The sequence below is a fragment of the Phaseolus vulgaris genome, chromosome 9 (genome assembly GCF_051622355.1).
Source record: "Phaseolus vulgaris cultivar YP4 chromosome 9, ASM5162235v1, whole genome shotgun sequence".
Lineage (NCBI taxonomy): Eukaryota > Viridiplantae > Streptophyta > Magnoliopsida > Fabales > Fabaceae > Phaseolus > Phaseolus vulgaris.
The window spans coordinates 35,739,113-35,757,744 of NC_143506.1; the positions used below are offsets into that span (position 1 = coordinate 35,739,113).

Here is an 18,632-nt window from a genome sequence, read left to right on the forward strand (position 1 = left end):
TATGTTGACGATTTATCTATTTTTGGAATTTCTTTTTGTTTATTTTAAAAAGAAAAAAAAAACTAATTTAAGAAAAAAAACCGAGTAAATCATATATGATTATACAATTTAATGATACTGAAATTGCCAATTCAAACAATTCTTTTTTGTAAAAAAGAAAAACTCATATACTTCATATACTCATTTAAAATTATATATAAAATATATGTTTTTAATTTAATAAAATAAGATCCTTCAGAATTAAAAAAAAAAAACTAAAAAAAGTAGAAATCGTGTATGAAGTTTACAATTTTTGCGGAGAAATCGTATATCTTCATTAGGCTTTTTAATTGAATAAGTTTTATAAAATATTCTATTATTATATATAATTATAGAAAGACCAAATTTATATAAAATATTTTTTATTGTATAATTAAATAATAGCTGAATAAATATTTATAAGTTATTTTATTATTATATAATTAAAGAATAGCTGAATTTGTAATTTTGTTTATTATATAATTATACATTATCACCTAACATATTATACATTATCACCTAACATATTTGTATTATGATTTCATTGGTGTTAGAGTCTATAAACTTATTTTTCTTGGTTCTTTTCTGGTTCGCATTTTCAATACTAGAAGTAGAAGCTAGTAGTTGATGTTTCCTTAGAAATATTTATGTAATGCACAAGATTCATTCATGCGACTTTCTTCCATTGGAGTGAGAAAGAAAGTTTAAATGTCACGTTAGTTCACAATCACATTTACTCCGCGGTCGTTGAAGCGAACAATAATTCAGATTTGAGACTATACAAAAATCGCATATAATACTTTCAATTATTGCAAAACGATCTCTTCCATCGAATTCGCTCCAATATGTATAGTTAATAATAAAATGAAAATAACTTCTCATAGTTATTTATTTGAGATTTTTAATTGTTTTGTTGACATTTTAATGTGTGGCTTTGCTTCTTCTCTCTACTTTGGATCTGTGAGCACTGAGCTGTCAATAAATCACAACTTCGCAAATATTAAATACACAATAATATATATAAATAATATAAATAAAAAGTAAACAAAAATTGAATCAATTATTAGCTGTTGCTCGTTCTTCTTCTCTTCTCTTCCCGTTCGTTCCCGTGCTCGCCAAACTTTTCCTTCTCCAACCTTCCAAATCTCTTCTTCTTCTTCTTCTTCTTCTTTATCTTCGATCTCGCGCTACTGTCTTCAAACGCTGCGTTTGGACTTTCCGTTTTCAAAACACGCACGTGATTTATTCTCTGTGACTTTCCGCTTCAGAGCTATAAAAACACGCAATCCGTAGGTTGTTAAATTTCGATCTGTGCGGTGGTGATTCTTCGTTGTCAGGTTGATTCTCATCGGAGGGAGCATAGCTCGGGTTGCCGCGGGTGATGGCGGGGGCGGTTGGTGACGGTGGTGCAGGAGGAAGAGGCGGTGGAATGGGGAGGGAGTGTCGATGAGTTTGGGTGGAGGAGAATGCTGTATTTGAAGCAACCTAGGGTTTTTGAGAGCATGGAGTTGTGCGTTTTGGAGCATTGGTGGTTTTTTGGCTTCTCCTCGTGTTAGGTGGTGGTGATCGTCGTGTGCGAGAACGTTGGGTGATTTTATTGGCTATACTTTGCATGCGATTTTGATGGTTTCCCTCTGAGCCCGAGGCTCGGGGGATCTGAATAATTGGGCGAAGGAGCAGCCATGGCATCTTCGGAGAATGAACCTTCTTCTCACTCTTCTCCTCCTCCTCCTCCCACAAATATTTGTATGCAAAAGTTCCGGCTCTATGAGACTCTATCGGTGCGTATTTGTATGCTATTATGCACTTTTCTTCTTCTTTCCGATTTCGTTTTTGAGTTGTTGTTGTAGTAGCTCTGAACTCTGATTGTGCTGAGATCCCGTTGTTTTTGTCGCAATTGATCTTTCGTGTGAAAAATATGTTGTAGCTAAATTTTTTACTGCTACGTGTTTATTTCTTAGTTGCTTATTGGCTGGCTTGTTCTGTATTGACGTATTGTAGAAGAAGATAAGCGTGGGAATTTGTTTTTCCTCTTGCTTATAATTGAGTTGAGGGGCTATGATACGCTGGTAAATCATATTAAAAGTAAGGTCAATGCGCTTCTTTCCCCATCGTATGCTGTGATGAAATGCTTGTTTTCGGGGGATCTCTATTGGCGACTCTTTTTTGTTTTGATTCTGGAATAATAGTGTTAAAAGTTTGTGGAGGAAACAAGAAACTAGCTTATCATCCAATGTGGTGGACTTCTTGTATGATGTAGACGACAATATATTCGTGTAAAGTTTTTCTTGGTTCGCTGTTTTACAGTATGAGAATTAGTTTGGCGAAGAAGACGCTAGACATAAGTATTTAATTACATAAATTCATTCCATAAGTATCTGGAAGAGCTTCTTGTTCTTAGAGAGAAAAGTAAGAAGAAAAATTGAAACTAGCTTCTCTATAAGCTAAAATTAGCTCATGCATGAGTAATTTATAGAAGTTCTCCCATATAGTTTCTCTAAATTTTTATTTTAACTTGTGCATGAATTAATTTTGGTTTACGGAGAAGTTAATTTCATATTTTTCTTATTTTTTTCTTAGAAGGACTTCTGGAGAAGCTCATCCAAACAAAAACTTAATTTATTGCTTTATTATAATGGCTCTTTGCATTTGCAAAATAAATTTGGCTGTAATTTTTATTTTTATGGTATACATGTGAGCTTCTTTGTGGATGATGCTTCCTATTTCTTTTTGCACTAGAGTGGGATTTTTTCTTCACTTTAAAAGTGGGTCTCCTATGGCCTATGTTCATGCTTTAGATTATGTGTTTTACAATTGCATAGTTGAATTATCATGCCTGTTGTAATCCAATGTGTATATTAAACTTTGGATATCACATTTTAAGAAAATGCTGAGTTACATGATTGGACACATTTGAAGTTGTGTTTATCAAATGTCTGTTTATTTAAAAGTTTTTAACCCTGTTTGTGCCACAGAACTTTTACATGATAGGAAGGGACAAGAGCAGGACTTATTGGAGAGTGTTAAAGATTGATCGTCAAGATCCCTCTGAGCTGAGTGTGCTTGAAGATTCCACCACATATACAGAAAGTGAATGTTCTGATCTGTTGAGACGTATACATGAGGGGAACAGGTCCACAGGTGGCCTGAAATTTGTTACAACTTGTTATGGAATTGTTGGTATGTAGATCTGATGTGTATTTCAGTTGACCTTTGACAAGTTATCAGTTTATATCTTGATATGTTATTCTGCATTCAGGGTTCATAAAATTTTTAGGGCCATACTACATGGTTCTCATCACAAAAAGAAGGCAAATTGGTGCAATCTGTGGTCATACGGTATATGCTGTCTCAAAGAGTGAGATGATTCCACTGCAAAATCCTTCGGTTGAATCTAACATCGACGAGAATAGGTCTTTAATCTTGGATGTTATATTGATTTTACTTTTGTAGTTAAAAAGAAAAACTGGTTGTTACCCCAAGGGATGCTCATTATACATGTGCATTTATATTTACCATTTCTGAATGCTAGCGTCTGTCTACGTTTCCTTTAATAATTTGAAACAGAATGTTGCTTCAGATTTATTCTTTTTGTATCGTCTTTCAATTTGAATTATTTTGACTGCCTACTGTTCATAAGATATTTAAAGTTAATATGAAAGTTTATGGAAAACTTGAGGTTAAAATTGCATCCCATCTCTTTGGCCTAAATAAAAATAATGTCAAAAGGTGAACAAACCTTTTTATTCATTATAAACATGTCTGCAGATTATTGAGATCTCAATTTTGATTACTTATTGCTCCTGATAGAAATGTGGCATAAAATTGAGTTATTTGGTGATTATTCTTAATGCTTGCTAAGTTGCTATTTGCTACCATCTTTTGATTTAGACAAAATATTGTGGTCTAATCTCAAATTTATAGTTCTTGATGTTTTGTATTATTTTTTTTCTCATTCACTTTTTAGATACAAGAAGCTCCTCTTCATGGTTGACCTTACAAAGGATTTCTATTTTAGCTACTCATACTATATCATGCGTAGTCTTCAAAGGAATTTGTGTGATAGTGAGACAGGCCATGTTCTTTATGAGACCATGTTTGTCTGGAATGAGTTTTTGACTCGAGGAATTAGGAATCACCTCCAGAATACTATTTGGACAGTTGCACTAGTATACGGCTTTTTTAAACAGGTGATTATAAATGGTTCTTCATGCCATTGCAAGAATATTTGATAAAATTTTCTCATAAAAGTAAATACCATTCTAATATGACTCATTCAAGTGACAATAAAAATATACTTTATTTTCTTTTTATTAGTATCAGTACAAGTGTACAACACATCTAGATGATATTGCTTCTTAAATTTTCATTGTTGGACTAGATACCTTAATAAGTATTTGGTCATGTACTAATATCTCATGTTCAGATCAAGCAGTTGAGCTGTGTCAACTCATGCTTGAAGTTCTAATGTCTATTTGGTGTTTTCTTTAGGAAACACTTGCAATATCTGGGCGGGAGTTCATTCTTACTCTCATTGCAAGACGATCTCGCCATTATGCTGGCACTAGGTATGAAAATTTCATTGTGTTGAGTTTGTGTTCCTTATGCCCTGATCATATTTTCTACATGCTTTGACTTGTTGCTACGACTCTAAAGTTTCATTATAGTGATACGTAATTATATAGAAATGACGCATGGAATCCTTGTCTATAACTTTTTGTAGAATTAATATTTGAAGAGAAATTTACCTGATAAAGTTTTGACAAGCAAGCAACCTCTTTGCAAGGCTTCTTAACATAACAAGGAATGCTAAAAAGAAGAAAGCAGGCAACATAATAGTCAAAGTTGCTTAAGTTGTGATTTGAAGCGAGTCCATAGTCCTCTCCCAATCGATAAAATTTACATGGAGTTTAGAATTTTTGGCTTCATAACATTCTGAATCACCATATAGTCTTGGAATGAAAGAATCTTGATTATGAGGCAATGATGGATGGGTGTGTTCAGAATCCCTTTGGCTGAGGTTTGCAAAGGCAATGGCTAGAAACCAACAACTGAGGAATGGGGTCTTGTGGCTGCTTTGGCAATGATAACCCTTAGGTCAAAGGATATCTAGGAAAGGAGATTTTAAGCCTAAGACAAACCGGCTTGGTTAGACGATGTTTGCATCCACTTATATACTATAATTTGACCATATTTGTAGTTGATGCGAGATCTCTAGCACACCTCCTCACACTGAGTATTAGACATTTCAAGTGTGGCAATAGAGGGAGGTCTAATAGTGATGACACGATAGGCCCAAACATATCTGACTTGGTCGTATATCTAGTTGATATGGGATATCCAACACACCATGTTCTGCTGAGGATGAAACATCTTAAGTGTGGAAATAAATATTTATGGGTTGTTCAACCTAATAACAGGTGACATAATACCATTTTTGAAAGTGGACTTTTAGGCCTACTCATCCTCATAAATCAACTTGGTAAGGTGATGTTTACACTTAATTGTATATTAAAATTGGATCATATCTTTAGTGAATGTGTTACGCCAAGTATTGAACATCTCGAGCATGGTAATAGAAGTGGGCATGATAGCTGGTAACATGATAAACCCAAACAAATTTGGCTTGGTTATATGTGAGATTTCCAACAAGATGATGACATTGGGTTGGTCAAGTTGAAAGTGAAAGTTGAGAGACCCTAAAATAGGAGATTTGAGATGCATTCTACTGAGTCAGAGAAACAAGATGGGCTGCTATAACATAGGGGTTCTATTGGTAGGTTCTAAAATTCTTGTCAAGAGAGATGTTGAGAGAGAGATCATGGAGAAATCTTAGTAATTAATATGCATAAAAATGGAAATAAGGAACTATTCTACGTTATACATAGTTTCACTGTTCATTGTGTAAAAAATATGGTTTATTTGATTATTAATTGATGATCATGAATTGTACAATTTACATTATGTTATGCTTTGTGATTTGGAAGACAGCCTTTTGATCCATGATCTAACAATCATGTCTGGAACAAAGAGGGCATGTGAACAGAAGAATCTCTATTGCTAAGTTCTAATGGAGAAAGAAACCCTACCAATAATTTATCATTGCATATTAAAAAAGGACATAAAGATATTGTTCTGTTTCTAGATTATCTTTTATTGATTATTACTATTAGATACAATTTTCAATAATCAATCCTCTCATGCGTCAAGAGATAGATTGACCCTCTGATTAACTATTTGATCCATGATGTGACAACCATGTCTCACAAACCTGGATTTGGAAGGATGAATATAGTAGTTTGTAAATTCTAATTGTGTAGGAAGTGTGTTTGACAGTAGATACGGTACATTTTACTCTGACACTTGAAACTGATTTAAGAGGTGTGAGATTGAAAATTTAGCACTTAGAGAAAAATAAGTTGTAAAATTGTGGCTAGGAGGTCTAAACTAGCACTTTTGGAAGGACTGTCTTGAGGTTAGAAACCTGGAAAAAATAGAAGACTAAGCTATTGTTAATGATGAAAAATGAACGAGTCCTATTCTAGTGACCCAATGAATTATATAATATAATATTAGACACTTAAAATAAATCCTGATTGTGAGCCATCTTTTACTTTGGGTAAAGAAACTGAAAATGCACAAAATTGAATAAGGAATGCTGCAATACTATGCTATTGTAGTACAAACAGTTAAACTTTGTGTCTTTTTCTTGCTCTCTTCGTAGCTCTTCTTTTATAAACATTACATTGGTCACTTCTGCCCCTGAGAGTAGATTCAGGGGAGCATGTGATACCTAGGTTCCAAAAACACCATGACTTGTCAAATAGCAAATAGTCATATATGCTACTTTTTGTTTTGTTTTATTCACTAGTACTTTATGAAGGATTAAGATGTCAAAGGAGTCTAAGTAATCGTCCCTTTGTTTTCTCCTCCTTTTCTTTTCATGTCTTTCTGTGATCACTTACTCATGTTCATGTAAAATCAACCTTTTTTAAATTTAGTTTGATTTATATTAAAACCATACATTTAAAAAAATGTAGGCCTGAATTATGTGGTTTTAACTTGACCTCACATTCTTTTTCATTGTTTAAATCTCAATCCTTCCAATTGTGAGCACTTGCATTGACATCCTACATCATTGTTTGTCCCACATTGGCTTAAATTAATTATATAAGTGGATGACAATCCTACCCTACAATCTAATTTTGTAGGACTAAATTAGGCTTAAATCCAAGTTGTAATATGGTATTGGAGTTTATCCTAATTATTGTTGTTGAACCAATGTATTATTTGATTGTTATTGGACCACTTGTAGATGTCCAATCCTACAAAATTCACATTTGAGATATCTAGTGCTCAAAGCAAGAGGAGTGTGTGAAAGTCCCACATCAACTTGAGATATATACAAGGTGAGGATAACCCCTAACCTTACAAGTTTGGGATGTCCACTCCTCAGTGTTGAAAGTCTCACATCAACTCGAGATATGACCTTATCAAAGTATATAAGTGGAGGACATTTACGAGTTAGTTTTGTAGGATTTGTTAGATAAAACTTGAATTCTTTTAGTTTGAATGGAGTCAATGTCATGTTTGAGCTCACAAAACTAGTGCCACTTGCTAACCTCAACTCACTAAGGCCTAGTATTTGAGTTTTATGTGATGCCACCTAGTAATGTTTAGTCCTATGAACTTTACATGCTCCAAATATTAAGCCACTTGTGGACATGGAGGTGTCTTAAGTTGCCAAAAATAACAGGGAATACAACCATAATACTCTTTAAGAGGCTTGGGCAATCTTGTCTCCTTGAGTTAGCTTTTAGGACTGATTTAGGATAGGTTCATTTCCAATAGAATTATAGAAGCAATATTAGCAATCTGCAACTTCACTCATGAGGATTGTCTATCTAGGTCTCGAACCTCTCTATTGACTGTTGATGGCTTGCAATCCAAGGCCATAGGGCCATAGCTATGACTCATGCTAATTCTCTAAATGAGTCCCAACTCAACTACTTCATTCATTTTGGAAAACTTTTGGAAGGCATGGGATGTTGAGCATTTATGCTTTTCATGGCATTTGATTATTTTATATACTTTTATTCCAAAATGCACTTTCACTTGAGTTGTTTGTTGAATTTGGAATGGAAGAATTTGCTGTAAAATCTTATCTTGCAGTTTTGTTTTTCTGCCATGGCAGCTCTATAAATATAGAATGTCTTGTTTAGTTTGTTTAAAATTATTGTCAGATTTGTGTAACTTATTGAATGGGTTAACTTATGCATTGTTTTACCTATCTGACCTATGTGAAGGTAGATCATTACTTTTTTGTATCTCTCTGATGTAAGAATTCTTATAATGAATTAGCTAAGATTGACAATCTCTTAGGCATTTTTTTCATATTTCTCTTTCAAGTTGGTATCAGAGCGGATCAATCTCACTCTATCACTGTGTCACTGTCTGGTGATTCCATCGTGTTCGCTGTTGTCCACTGTCACCTTTTCTCTCCAACAAGCACTTGGTTGTGTTCTTCTTGTTGATTTGTATCCATTGATGTTGACTACCACATTTTTTGTCAAAATGCATAAGATCTAGAGTGTCGCTCCAAGTGACAGAGAACCCATCCAGTCTCAAAGCAAATTACTCCTCATGTGCAACCTCTTTCTATGGCTAAGCTAGATATGTCAGGGCATGTGCCACCTTGTGTTCATCGAAATGAACACCACCATTGTTTCTCTTGTTGACCTTGTAGTCCTGGTTTCAAACTTTTTTTCCCTTTGGTGTTGAGTCTCTCTTGGAAACCTTGATGATTCCCCATTGCACCCCTATGTTCTCTATTCTTTTATCTAAAATGGGCTTTGGTCCTATCCACTCTTTTTCTAGGTTACCCAATATTACTTTTGAAAAACTTAATGGCAAAAATACCTATCATGGTCTAATCTGTTGAGTTTTGGTTTCTTAGTCAAGGTTTTCATGATCACTATGAAGATGATAGTAAAATACCATAAGAGAAAATTGGAGATGGGAAGGAGATGGATTTTCAGCTTTGTGCCTTGTTGTGACAATATGCCCAATATGTTGGGAACTCTTACAACATTCAAAACATGTAATTCCTTTTCGAAGAAGGCCAAGATTATTTTTGCAAAATGATATTCAATACCTTTATGAGTCTTCTCATAGATTTGATATCTATTAAACAAATGGATCATGACATGACTTCTTTTATTGTTCAAGCTCAATCAATTTTTGAAGAATTGAAGATGTTCTTAGAAGTTCATTATTTGGAAGGATAAGAAGTTGGATAAGTTTTACATGGTTAAGATCCTTTGTGTCATGCACCTAGATTTTGATCATGTTTAGAACCGAATCATGACTACTCAAGAAATTCCATCAATGGAGTGTTGTGATTATAGAAACAAAGGATAAATCATTTATAATCAGAAATAGCTAGATTATAAATGTATTATTAGGAATATTTTTATTTATTCTCTATTATGTCTTTATTATTAAACGATATCAAATCTTCTCTATTTAGCCACTAGTTTTGTCTCAAAGACATACGATTTCAGCTCAATGTTTCTTTCTTTCCTATAGTTTAACAGTCTGCCGCCACATGTTCTTTCTTTCAAATTAGATTCAGGCTATTTTCTATGGCTGTGTAGTTGTGCTGTTATAATATCATTACCTTGTTCCAGTTCAGTGATGTCTGTACCCCTGGTCTGTTGTATTTCATGGTGCTAGGTTATATTAAATCTGGGTGATATTGTATATACTGTCATATGGAAGAATAGAAATTTCTTCATTTATGTTCAGGTCATATTATCTAGAACCCATCTATATCTGGTATATTAAATTCCTTGGCTGTTTGATAGGAATACTCTTAAAACTAGAAGATTGGACAAAGGTAAAAGCGAAAAAATAAATTAAGATGAAAAAATGCAAGCAAGGTAAGATTGAAGTTTGTGAAATTGGCAAATTGACTAGCTCTGAAGTTAAGACCCAATTTTTGTTAAATTTCCTGATGTGCTTGTTGTTGTGGTGTTCTCCAATGGAGTAAAGGATTGAATTTTCTTTGAAATGATACTGTGAAGTGTTTTTGACTCTCAAATATTGTAGGATTTATATAAAGCAAGAACTTACACATTGGATTCATCCATGATTAAATGTTACCAACTGTAAAGTATATGAGGAAAGGGGCATTAATTACAGTATGAACTAACGAAGTTGCCCTGTCATGATTTCTTTCAACTGTTTATCAGTTGGCAGTATTTGCTTGATATCAAAGGATGATTTTCCAATCCTGTTTGTTCCTGTCAAATACTCACAAGAAAGCACTAAATACTCCACTTCCCCCTTTTAAAAAAAGGATATTGCACTTACTCATTAATGGATGATTTCGTTTTAAAGAATAAAACAGAGCCTTTAAGGTTGTGAACATATTATCAGATTCAGTGCTTAAAATACTCAGGCCCGTTTAATTTTAGTGCTGAATTGAAAAGGTACTGCACTGATAATAAATTTAAGTGAAAAAATGTTGCATGTGGATACCTAATGTATTCAGGAGCAACCTTTTCCTTATGTTATTACGTGATATTAACTTCCTTTTTAATATAATTTTGTATTTTATGAAATATGAATATTTTCCACTAATACACAAAATTTAGAATTCTTTTTCAAATGGAGAAGTTGAGTGCCGAGTTTTCCCATCAGACTCCTTACTAGAAATTCAGTGCAAGTCAATTTTACCAAATATACCAGCTTTATTTTAATTTTGAGTTTCTCATTTCTCTAAGCTATAGTCAGGATCCTAATATTATATATTTGCAGGAATTATATGTTGAATTTGCAACTTCATCTATGTGGGTATTGTTATGTAGGTATTTGAGACGAGGATTAAATGACAAGGGTAGAGTAGCAAATGATGTGGAGACAGAGCAAATTGTATTTGAAGATGTTCCTGAAGGTCTTCCAGTCCAAATATGCTCTGTTGTACAGAATCGAGGTTCAATCCCTCTGTTCTGGTCGCAGGAAACTTCACGTCTAAATCTTAAGCCTGATATTATATGTATGTCTTCCCATTTCCAGAATACTGTAGCACTTTCCGAGTTATGTTTTTCTTGTCTTCTCTTCTCCACTTAATGTATGAGGCACTATCTGTTTGCTTATGTTATCACTTGGTCTTCCTCAGTGTCAAAGAAAGATCAGAATTATCAAGCTACCAGACTTCACTTTGAAAATCTTGTCAAAAGATATGGGAATCCCATAATAATTTTGAATTTGATAAAGGTAGTTTTCTATTTTTCTTCTTATCAAATGTCTAATTTCCCCAATAAGCATTTTTTCTTGTATTTTATTCCAAAAAGGTGTTGATTTGTTTCTCTGTCTTTTTTTAATTTGGTTAGACTCCTTTGTAATTGATATTGTTACTTTTTAATCAACAGTCACATGAGAGGAAGCCTCGCGAGTCCATTCTTCGTTCTGAGTTTGGTAATGCAATTAATTTCATTAACAAAGATTTATCAGAGGAGAACAGGTTAAGGTTTCTTCATTGGGATCTTAAACATTTTCAGAGGTTAGTCTTTTATCATACAATTTTTTCTTTTTAACAATTAAATTAGAACTGTGCTCTGAATAAGCTAATTTAATTTTATGGTCTTTTTATCTTTTCTACTTCTAGCAAAGCTACAAATGTTTTGCTACTTCTGGGAAAAGTGGCTGCATATGCTTTGACATTAACAGGTTTTTTATATTGCCAACTGTCACCAACTCCTAGACCTGAGGAATGTAAAGAATGGCCATCTATTAAGTAAGTTTTTCATTTTCCTCCAACACCTTTCACCATTTCTTTGATACACTGTGTATTTTTGAAATTTCTAGAGAAAAGCATGAAGACAATCTTGAGAAAAAGCATAAAGATAGTGTACAATGATATAAAATTTTCTGCTAATAGCATTAAGAAATGTTATTAAGGTGTGAGTGAATGCATGCACTGGAAAAAAAGGCATTAATATTTGATGTTAAGTTCATCCACTAACATCTTTTGTTTATATTAAAGTTTTGCATATGACAATATTGATAAGGGAAGCTTTCAACCCACAAGAGAGGTTGATGTTGGCAATGAAGATGGTAATAATTTAGAGAAGAAACCCAGTGGAGAAGACAACCATGCTAACGGAAATCATTTTGTCAAGCCACCCATGTTCCAAAGGGGGGTTCTTCGAACTAATTGTATAGACTGCTTAGATCGCACAAATGTTGCACAATATGCGTATGGGTTGGCTGCACTTGGCCACCAGCTTCATGCTCTAGGAATTATTGATCACCTGAAAATGGACCTTGATGATCCTGTAAGTGATGATTTGATGGGATTTTATGAACGGATGGGTGACACACTTGCACACCAGTATGGTGGTTCTGCTGCACACAACAAGGTGATTACTTATGTTATGATGTTCTTTGCAATAGCTTCAGTTAGTAGTTATAATCTATCTAGGGAACTGACCTTTCAAAATCTTTCAAACAAAGCTTTTATTAACTTTGTAACTGGGTTTAAACTTTTTAAAAGACAAGATCATTGTTAATCTTATTTTTTTTCAAGACAATTTTAGCAGGAAGAAAAAAGAAGAAATAGATATAAGAAAGGAGAAATCTCTATCAATCAGCCAGTGAAAAATATTGTGGTTTACTGCCGATAATGCCTATCTAAATGTGTTGCTATGTTATCTGAGTTGGATTCAATTGTATTAGTAGTATTGTTTGCTTTCTCATTTATATTGAGATTTGAGAATAGATTTATCTCTTGGATTACGTAGTTGCATCTCTTTAACTTCTTTTCCACTTGCAATGTAGATTTTCTCTGAGAGGAGGGGACAATGGAAAGCTGCAACACAATCCCAGGAGTTCTTTAGGACTCTTCAACGATATTGCAGCAATGCTTACATGGATGCCGAGAAGCAAAATGCAATTAACATGTATGTGCCACAGTCATGTATTTATTAATTGTTTTTTGTCTCGAAGTAATATGATTTCCCATGGTTGGATTTATAGCTTGTCTGTTTCTCTAAAGGGTCTTTTACTAAGACATTTGAGAAAATCTATTTTAGGAAAATTTGGATTGTACAGCAGGATAGGAAATCCTCCTCCGATTGACACTGCCAATGATAACAAAGAAACAACAGCTTTAATACAGGAAGCTTTGTAATCTGTTTTTAACTCTGTAAAAGCTGTGTCCTGAACTCCAAATTGAAACCATGACATGAAAACAGTTTGAAAACACTTCATCCAAACTCCAAAGACAGCTAGAGCAGCATATCTTGTGTACTTCGATATAACTTTAATTCACTACTGATAAGTACCCAATCTGGGAACCCACCCTAAAAGCTATCTCTTAAGGGGGAGCAAACACTTAAACACTCCACCAAGAGTGCTTGATGGGGAACTTGGGCACCTATAATACCCAAGTTTCCATTAATTGCCCCCCTTCCAAACTCTCATAATTGGGAAACCTAAAGAAGAAAAACGTTAGTTTCTATGGGTTGTACATAATATATCCCTAATAAATGAATTTCCTTTGACTGTAGTGAGTTGTGAAGGCAGTTGCAATCGCATTACATATATTGTATTTTTAAGATCTGGTGCAATATAAACTCCACACTGGGAAATGTTTTTATGATTATGGTTGGGCATAGTAGCATTATTTTTAGAAATTCATTAGAAAAGAAAGGAGGGAAAGAACATCTGTAAGGCATGTATCCTCCAAGAAGAAAGCAAATGACTTTAGAATAAAGTAAGAAAAAAGGAAAAATGCAACAATGCAACAATGCTCCCTAATATCTTTGTAAAATTAAAATTGGATTCTCCCTTGAAACAGTCATCGAACACTCCATTATCCTATTTCATAACTGGTTTATTTGCAGGTAGAGAAACATCCTTAAGAAAAATGATATTTTTACAACTAGTAATTTTTATCCAACCACATGACAACTACTCTTTAATATAAAATATTAAATTATATGGGTAATATCTAAATTTTAGACTAAACTATAATATATGTGGTTGTAGAGTAGTTGTATGAAATGATAAGGTAGTCAAAATATCATCACTTCATCCTTACATATGTGAGCATTCTGTGGTTCTAAAATTTGTATGATTTAAATACTTAAAAAATAATCATCAAACAGTAAATTCACATTATATTTAAAACAACTCAACCAAATTTTAAGCAAATTTAAATTTATCTAATGTCTAAATTTAATGAACTTATTTATATCTTGCACAAATGTTAACCTGTTTCTGAATCTGCCGAAGTTCCCATATTTTTGACTTGATTGTGATCTTATCCTATTTCCAATTTAAATCATCTATACTAGTTATAATATTAATATTCTATTGTTATTATATATTACCTGTTTGCAAAGATTGTCTCTTTGGTGTTATTAACCAATTACTGTCTTATGTAAACTTGTCTTTACTTTTTCTTGGCACAGATTCCTGGGGCATTTTCAGCCACAAGTGGGTAAGCCTGCACTGTGGGATTTGGGCTCAGATCAACATTATGATATAGGGAGACATGGGGATGATGATGCAAGGTATTTGGATTTAATATATGGGAATGGAACACCTTTTTTTTCATTCTTGTGTAAATTGGTCCTTGATTAAAGACCTGGGATTTTTGTTAGAGTTTGTCCATCTGAAATTTCATACAACATTTTCTACTTTAGGTATAATTCCTAACACATTCTCTTTGTATGATGAAGTAAAGGAACTAAGAATAAATTTTGAAATGAGAGGTAGTAAGCCTAAGCCCTAGCCTGGTGTGATTGTTCATATAGTTATTCTCAAGATAGAAAGAGTACTTCCTATATAGAGGTTTGGGATAATTAGTTGTTGGCATGAGTGTCAAGCGTCAACTTTCTGATGATATACACATTGAACTTGGCTTCTTTCTTATAGTGGATCCATACTTACATTGGTCATGATTATCTATACACAGGGAAAATGTTATCTTGTTCATGAAAAATGTATAGGTTTCTTCACTTGACTGGAACATTCTCTGCTTCATCACTTTAGTGTAGTTTATGATGAGTGTCAGGAATTCTAACTGACGTGTTTTGCATTTTCACGTATGCAAATCTGTCTGCTAATGAGCCTGGCATTTTTTAACTGTGGTATGTAACAGTCATCAAGTTGCTGTTAGAATTTACTACGATGATTTAAAGTGTAGCTGTGGTGATTTGCAGGAATAGCTTTTAAATCCGTTTGTCTTAGATGGAGAGTTGGTGAATCATTTTAATTTGAAGAGTTGAAGTCTTTTAAAACTTGTATGGAATGTTGCTGGATGGATATTAGCACTGTGACATGATTTTATTTTTTTGTTAAATGAGAGATAGCATATAATTTGATACTACAAAATCATTGTGGGCTTCTTCTGTATATCATTATTATAATGTGAAAGATGTATGCGGGGAAGTTCTTGATGATGCAGCTTATGTGGTCTGAATTATGAATTTTTAGGTCATTTGTCAAAAGGTGTTTCTCAGATGGAAGCATTATTCATGGCAAGTCCACACCTACGTCAACCTCAAATCCAAATATTGAAAAATTCTCAAAGCTAGGTTTGCAGAACCAATCAGAAGAAGGAAGCAATTATTTTTGTGACTCGTCGCCTGAAATATCAACATTTGAGAGTGACATGGCATTTTCAAGGTTTGTAATTGTACTTATTAATGTGAATGTTAATATGTAATCTGGTTATGATATGTAGGAAGAGACAATTTCAGCCACAGTAAAAATACACCAAATGGTGCTCCCATAATGTGACGTCCCAGATTCAAATATCAACTCACTGTTTACCCATTGGATAATCTAGTTTTGAATAAGTATGCTTAAAAATTATAGATCTAAGTTACTAATTCATCTTACTGAGGTGAGAAAGTGCTGATACTTGATAGATGATTTCATAATGTGGCTTGTGAATATATTGTAAACAGAGCATTTCTTAGCCTTTCTCTTGAATAGTTACTAGTTACAAGATAGCTATATTATGTACAGCTGTCAACACATTCCTATAACAACTTTTTCACTAAGAAATAACAACTCAGTTTATCTCTTTTTTTTTTCTAATTCAATTGTGGTATCAAGAGCTTAGTGGTCTCTATGGCTGATAAGAACCCTAATCCTACTTTAATTCCCACCTCTGCCACAGTCACCTCCCATACCATTTCTGAAAACCTCAATGAATCACACGTTGTTCTATGGCAACTACAGAAGTTCAGTCAACATATAAATATTCTTGAATATTTTTATGCCTTCTCACAGCATACCTTTTTGCTTGAGAACCGAAGTAACTAAAGTAATCAAGATTGTCAACAAATGTTTTCGTGATAGGGTAGATTTGTTCGACTATTTGAGACAGTCTCTATTTGAGACAGTCTCTGCTTTTCCTTTTTTTTCTCTATTATTCATGTTGGAAGGGCCAGATTACGGTGCATAACGTAAGCTAAATTGTATCAACAACCTCATAATGTACTGGTACAAGCTGCCAACTTAGTGGTGTTTTTAGTTGTTTTTTTTGTCATTAACAATCTCAAGCATTTCTAATGGTTTTAGTTTGTGATTTTAAAATTTGTGATGCAAATGGTGTAAATGATATGGTTTTTTTATCATTTTCTTACAAAGCTTAGATAACATGATAGTGAATAAAAAAGTGACACTTGTAATTATAATAAAATCATATGAATTGAAAATAAAGATAGAAAATAAACACCTCTTGCTTCTTGCTCGGTTGATGACATATTCAGTTATTTTCTGCTTGATTTTGTCTATCTAGTTATCTTATAAATGGTTTGCTATTCTTGTTTGTTTAGGTACACTCCCTCAATGCCTCGTAGACAGCTTTTTGGAGACGCTCTAAGAGAGCGCTACCTTGATAGTGAACATTTTTCCTATTCTGCACATGATGTTTCATTCAGCAGTTCCAACTTTGTTGACCTGGATTGGCTGTCTTCTTCTGGAAATTCGTGTGAAGAAGAGCCATTTGAGAGGTAATGCTTCATCGCATTCTAGAGAAGCATTTATATAGATACCAATAGAGATTTGTACTCGCTAAATATTTTAGTATTGGGTGGGAGAGTTACGGAAGCAACAAAATAGGTCAGGGAAGGGTAAATGTGGAATATATTTGAGAATTACAATTTTGGGTTGTGAATGTTTCTAGGGTGTATGATGTACATCACATATCACATATATCTCCGAAGTAGATTTACTTCAGTTACATTATATAATATCTCCAAATAAAATTTTTGTAAGGCCTATTGATATTGAATGCAGGTTTTCAATTGTCAATTCTTCTATTGCTGGGAATTCTTCAGAAAATGTTGTCAATGGAGTTATTATAGGAGGAGATACTCCCTCCACTAGCGATTTAGACTCGAAAACTAAGGTACCGGCCGTTCTGACATGGTATTTATAGAGCACGGGCATACAGCTTCTAAGATACATGGATGACACGTTCCTTTTTTTATTCACAGTTACGATAATGGATCAGACAATTATTTGAATTTGAAGTAAATTAAGTTACTTTTGTGGTACTTATACATGTTTAGTTTATTTTGCCAAGTGTATGATGATTTTCATTTAGTTTTTGTATGATATCTCAATAAAAGTGATGTTTCATGTTTTTGGGGAGGGTCTTCCTCGAATCGATAATGACAGGTCAAGAACATGACATATATCAAGATTTATGTTGTGCTGTGTCTGATCTGAAAGTAGAAATGTATTTGGTGCATAGTATTTTACTGAGTTAGGATCACAATAGCTCCATGTCCATAATTAGTCCTGAAATAGTTGAAAGTGAGTTTGACTTGTGAATTGCCTTAGCCTTTATTTCACATTTCAGAAGCTAATTATTCGTGTAATATTCTCAGGGAAGAGAGCGAACTGGGTCAGAGTTATCCTACCGTGATGCCCAGTCCAAAGTTCTAGAGGAATATCCTGATACTTTTGTACAATGGGTGAATAATGGACAGACACTTTGCAATTGAATTTTCACATAAGGATCCCTCCTATTTATATATAATGTAAATTTATTTAATTGACTTGGGTTGCCCCAAAGATGGTTAGTGAAAGAGACTAGAGTGGGATAAAACATATGTGATACAGGAGCGAGCGTCAGGAAAAAGAAATATACAGGCTTTCAAGTAGGCTCCTCTGTAAGGTGCTGATCGCAGAAGGAATCCTTCCGGCTTTCTTGGTATTCACTTGCAGCAGCATTAATTCTGTCGTCAAAATCTCAATCAAATCTTGAGGTATAGTAGGACAGAGTAAATAGCAAACTGTTGTAAAATTGTTTTATTTTTTCTTTTTTCCGTTGGAGCTCACTGTATTTTTCTTTCGTCAGTTGATGATCATATTAGGTGCATTTCTTGTAAATATTGTTAACTTGTTTGTCTGAGCTCCACTTCTAGAATTGCAAAATAATTAATTCTTTTAAATAATTCTGCTTTTTGTAATGTATAATTCTCCCCGCTATCATACTAGCGGTGATTTGAAGTTTTCATGTGCTGCACTAAAGATCTGGAGCGAGGTGTACCCCGGCCCTGTTTTCCCTTTTCCATTCTAAA

At 33.8% G+C, this 18,632-nt stretch overlaps 1 protein-coding gene across 1 annotated transcript; it reads left to right on the forward strand.

Annotated features, from left to right (window-relative positions):
• The first annotated feature begins 967 nt into the window (after positions 1–967).
• On the forward strand, positions 968–18,561 carry LOC137823138 (phosphoinositide phosphatase SAC3). Its single transcript, XM_068628281.2, has 16 exons — positions 968–1,799; positions 2,994–3,198; positions 3,278–3,431; positions 3,986–4,208; positions 4,510–4,586; positions 10,890–11,077; positions 11,201–11,298; positions 11,454–11,584; positions 11,690–11,818; positions 12,068–12,443; positions 12,862–12,983; positions 14,499–14,600; positions 15,526–15,717; positions 16,878–17,054; positions 17,341–17,452; positions 17,937–18,561. Exons 1-16 carry the CDS (start codon positions 1,701–1,703, stop codon positions 18,051–18,053), a joined length of 2,502 nt encoding a protein of 833 aa, XP_068484382.2. The 5' UTR covers positions 968–1,700; the 3' UTR covers positions 18,054–18,561.
• The last annotated feature ends 71 nt before the right edge of the window (positions 18,562–18,632 follow it).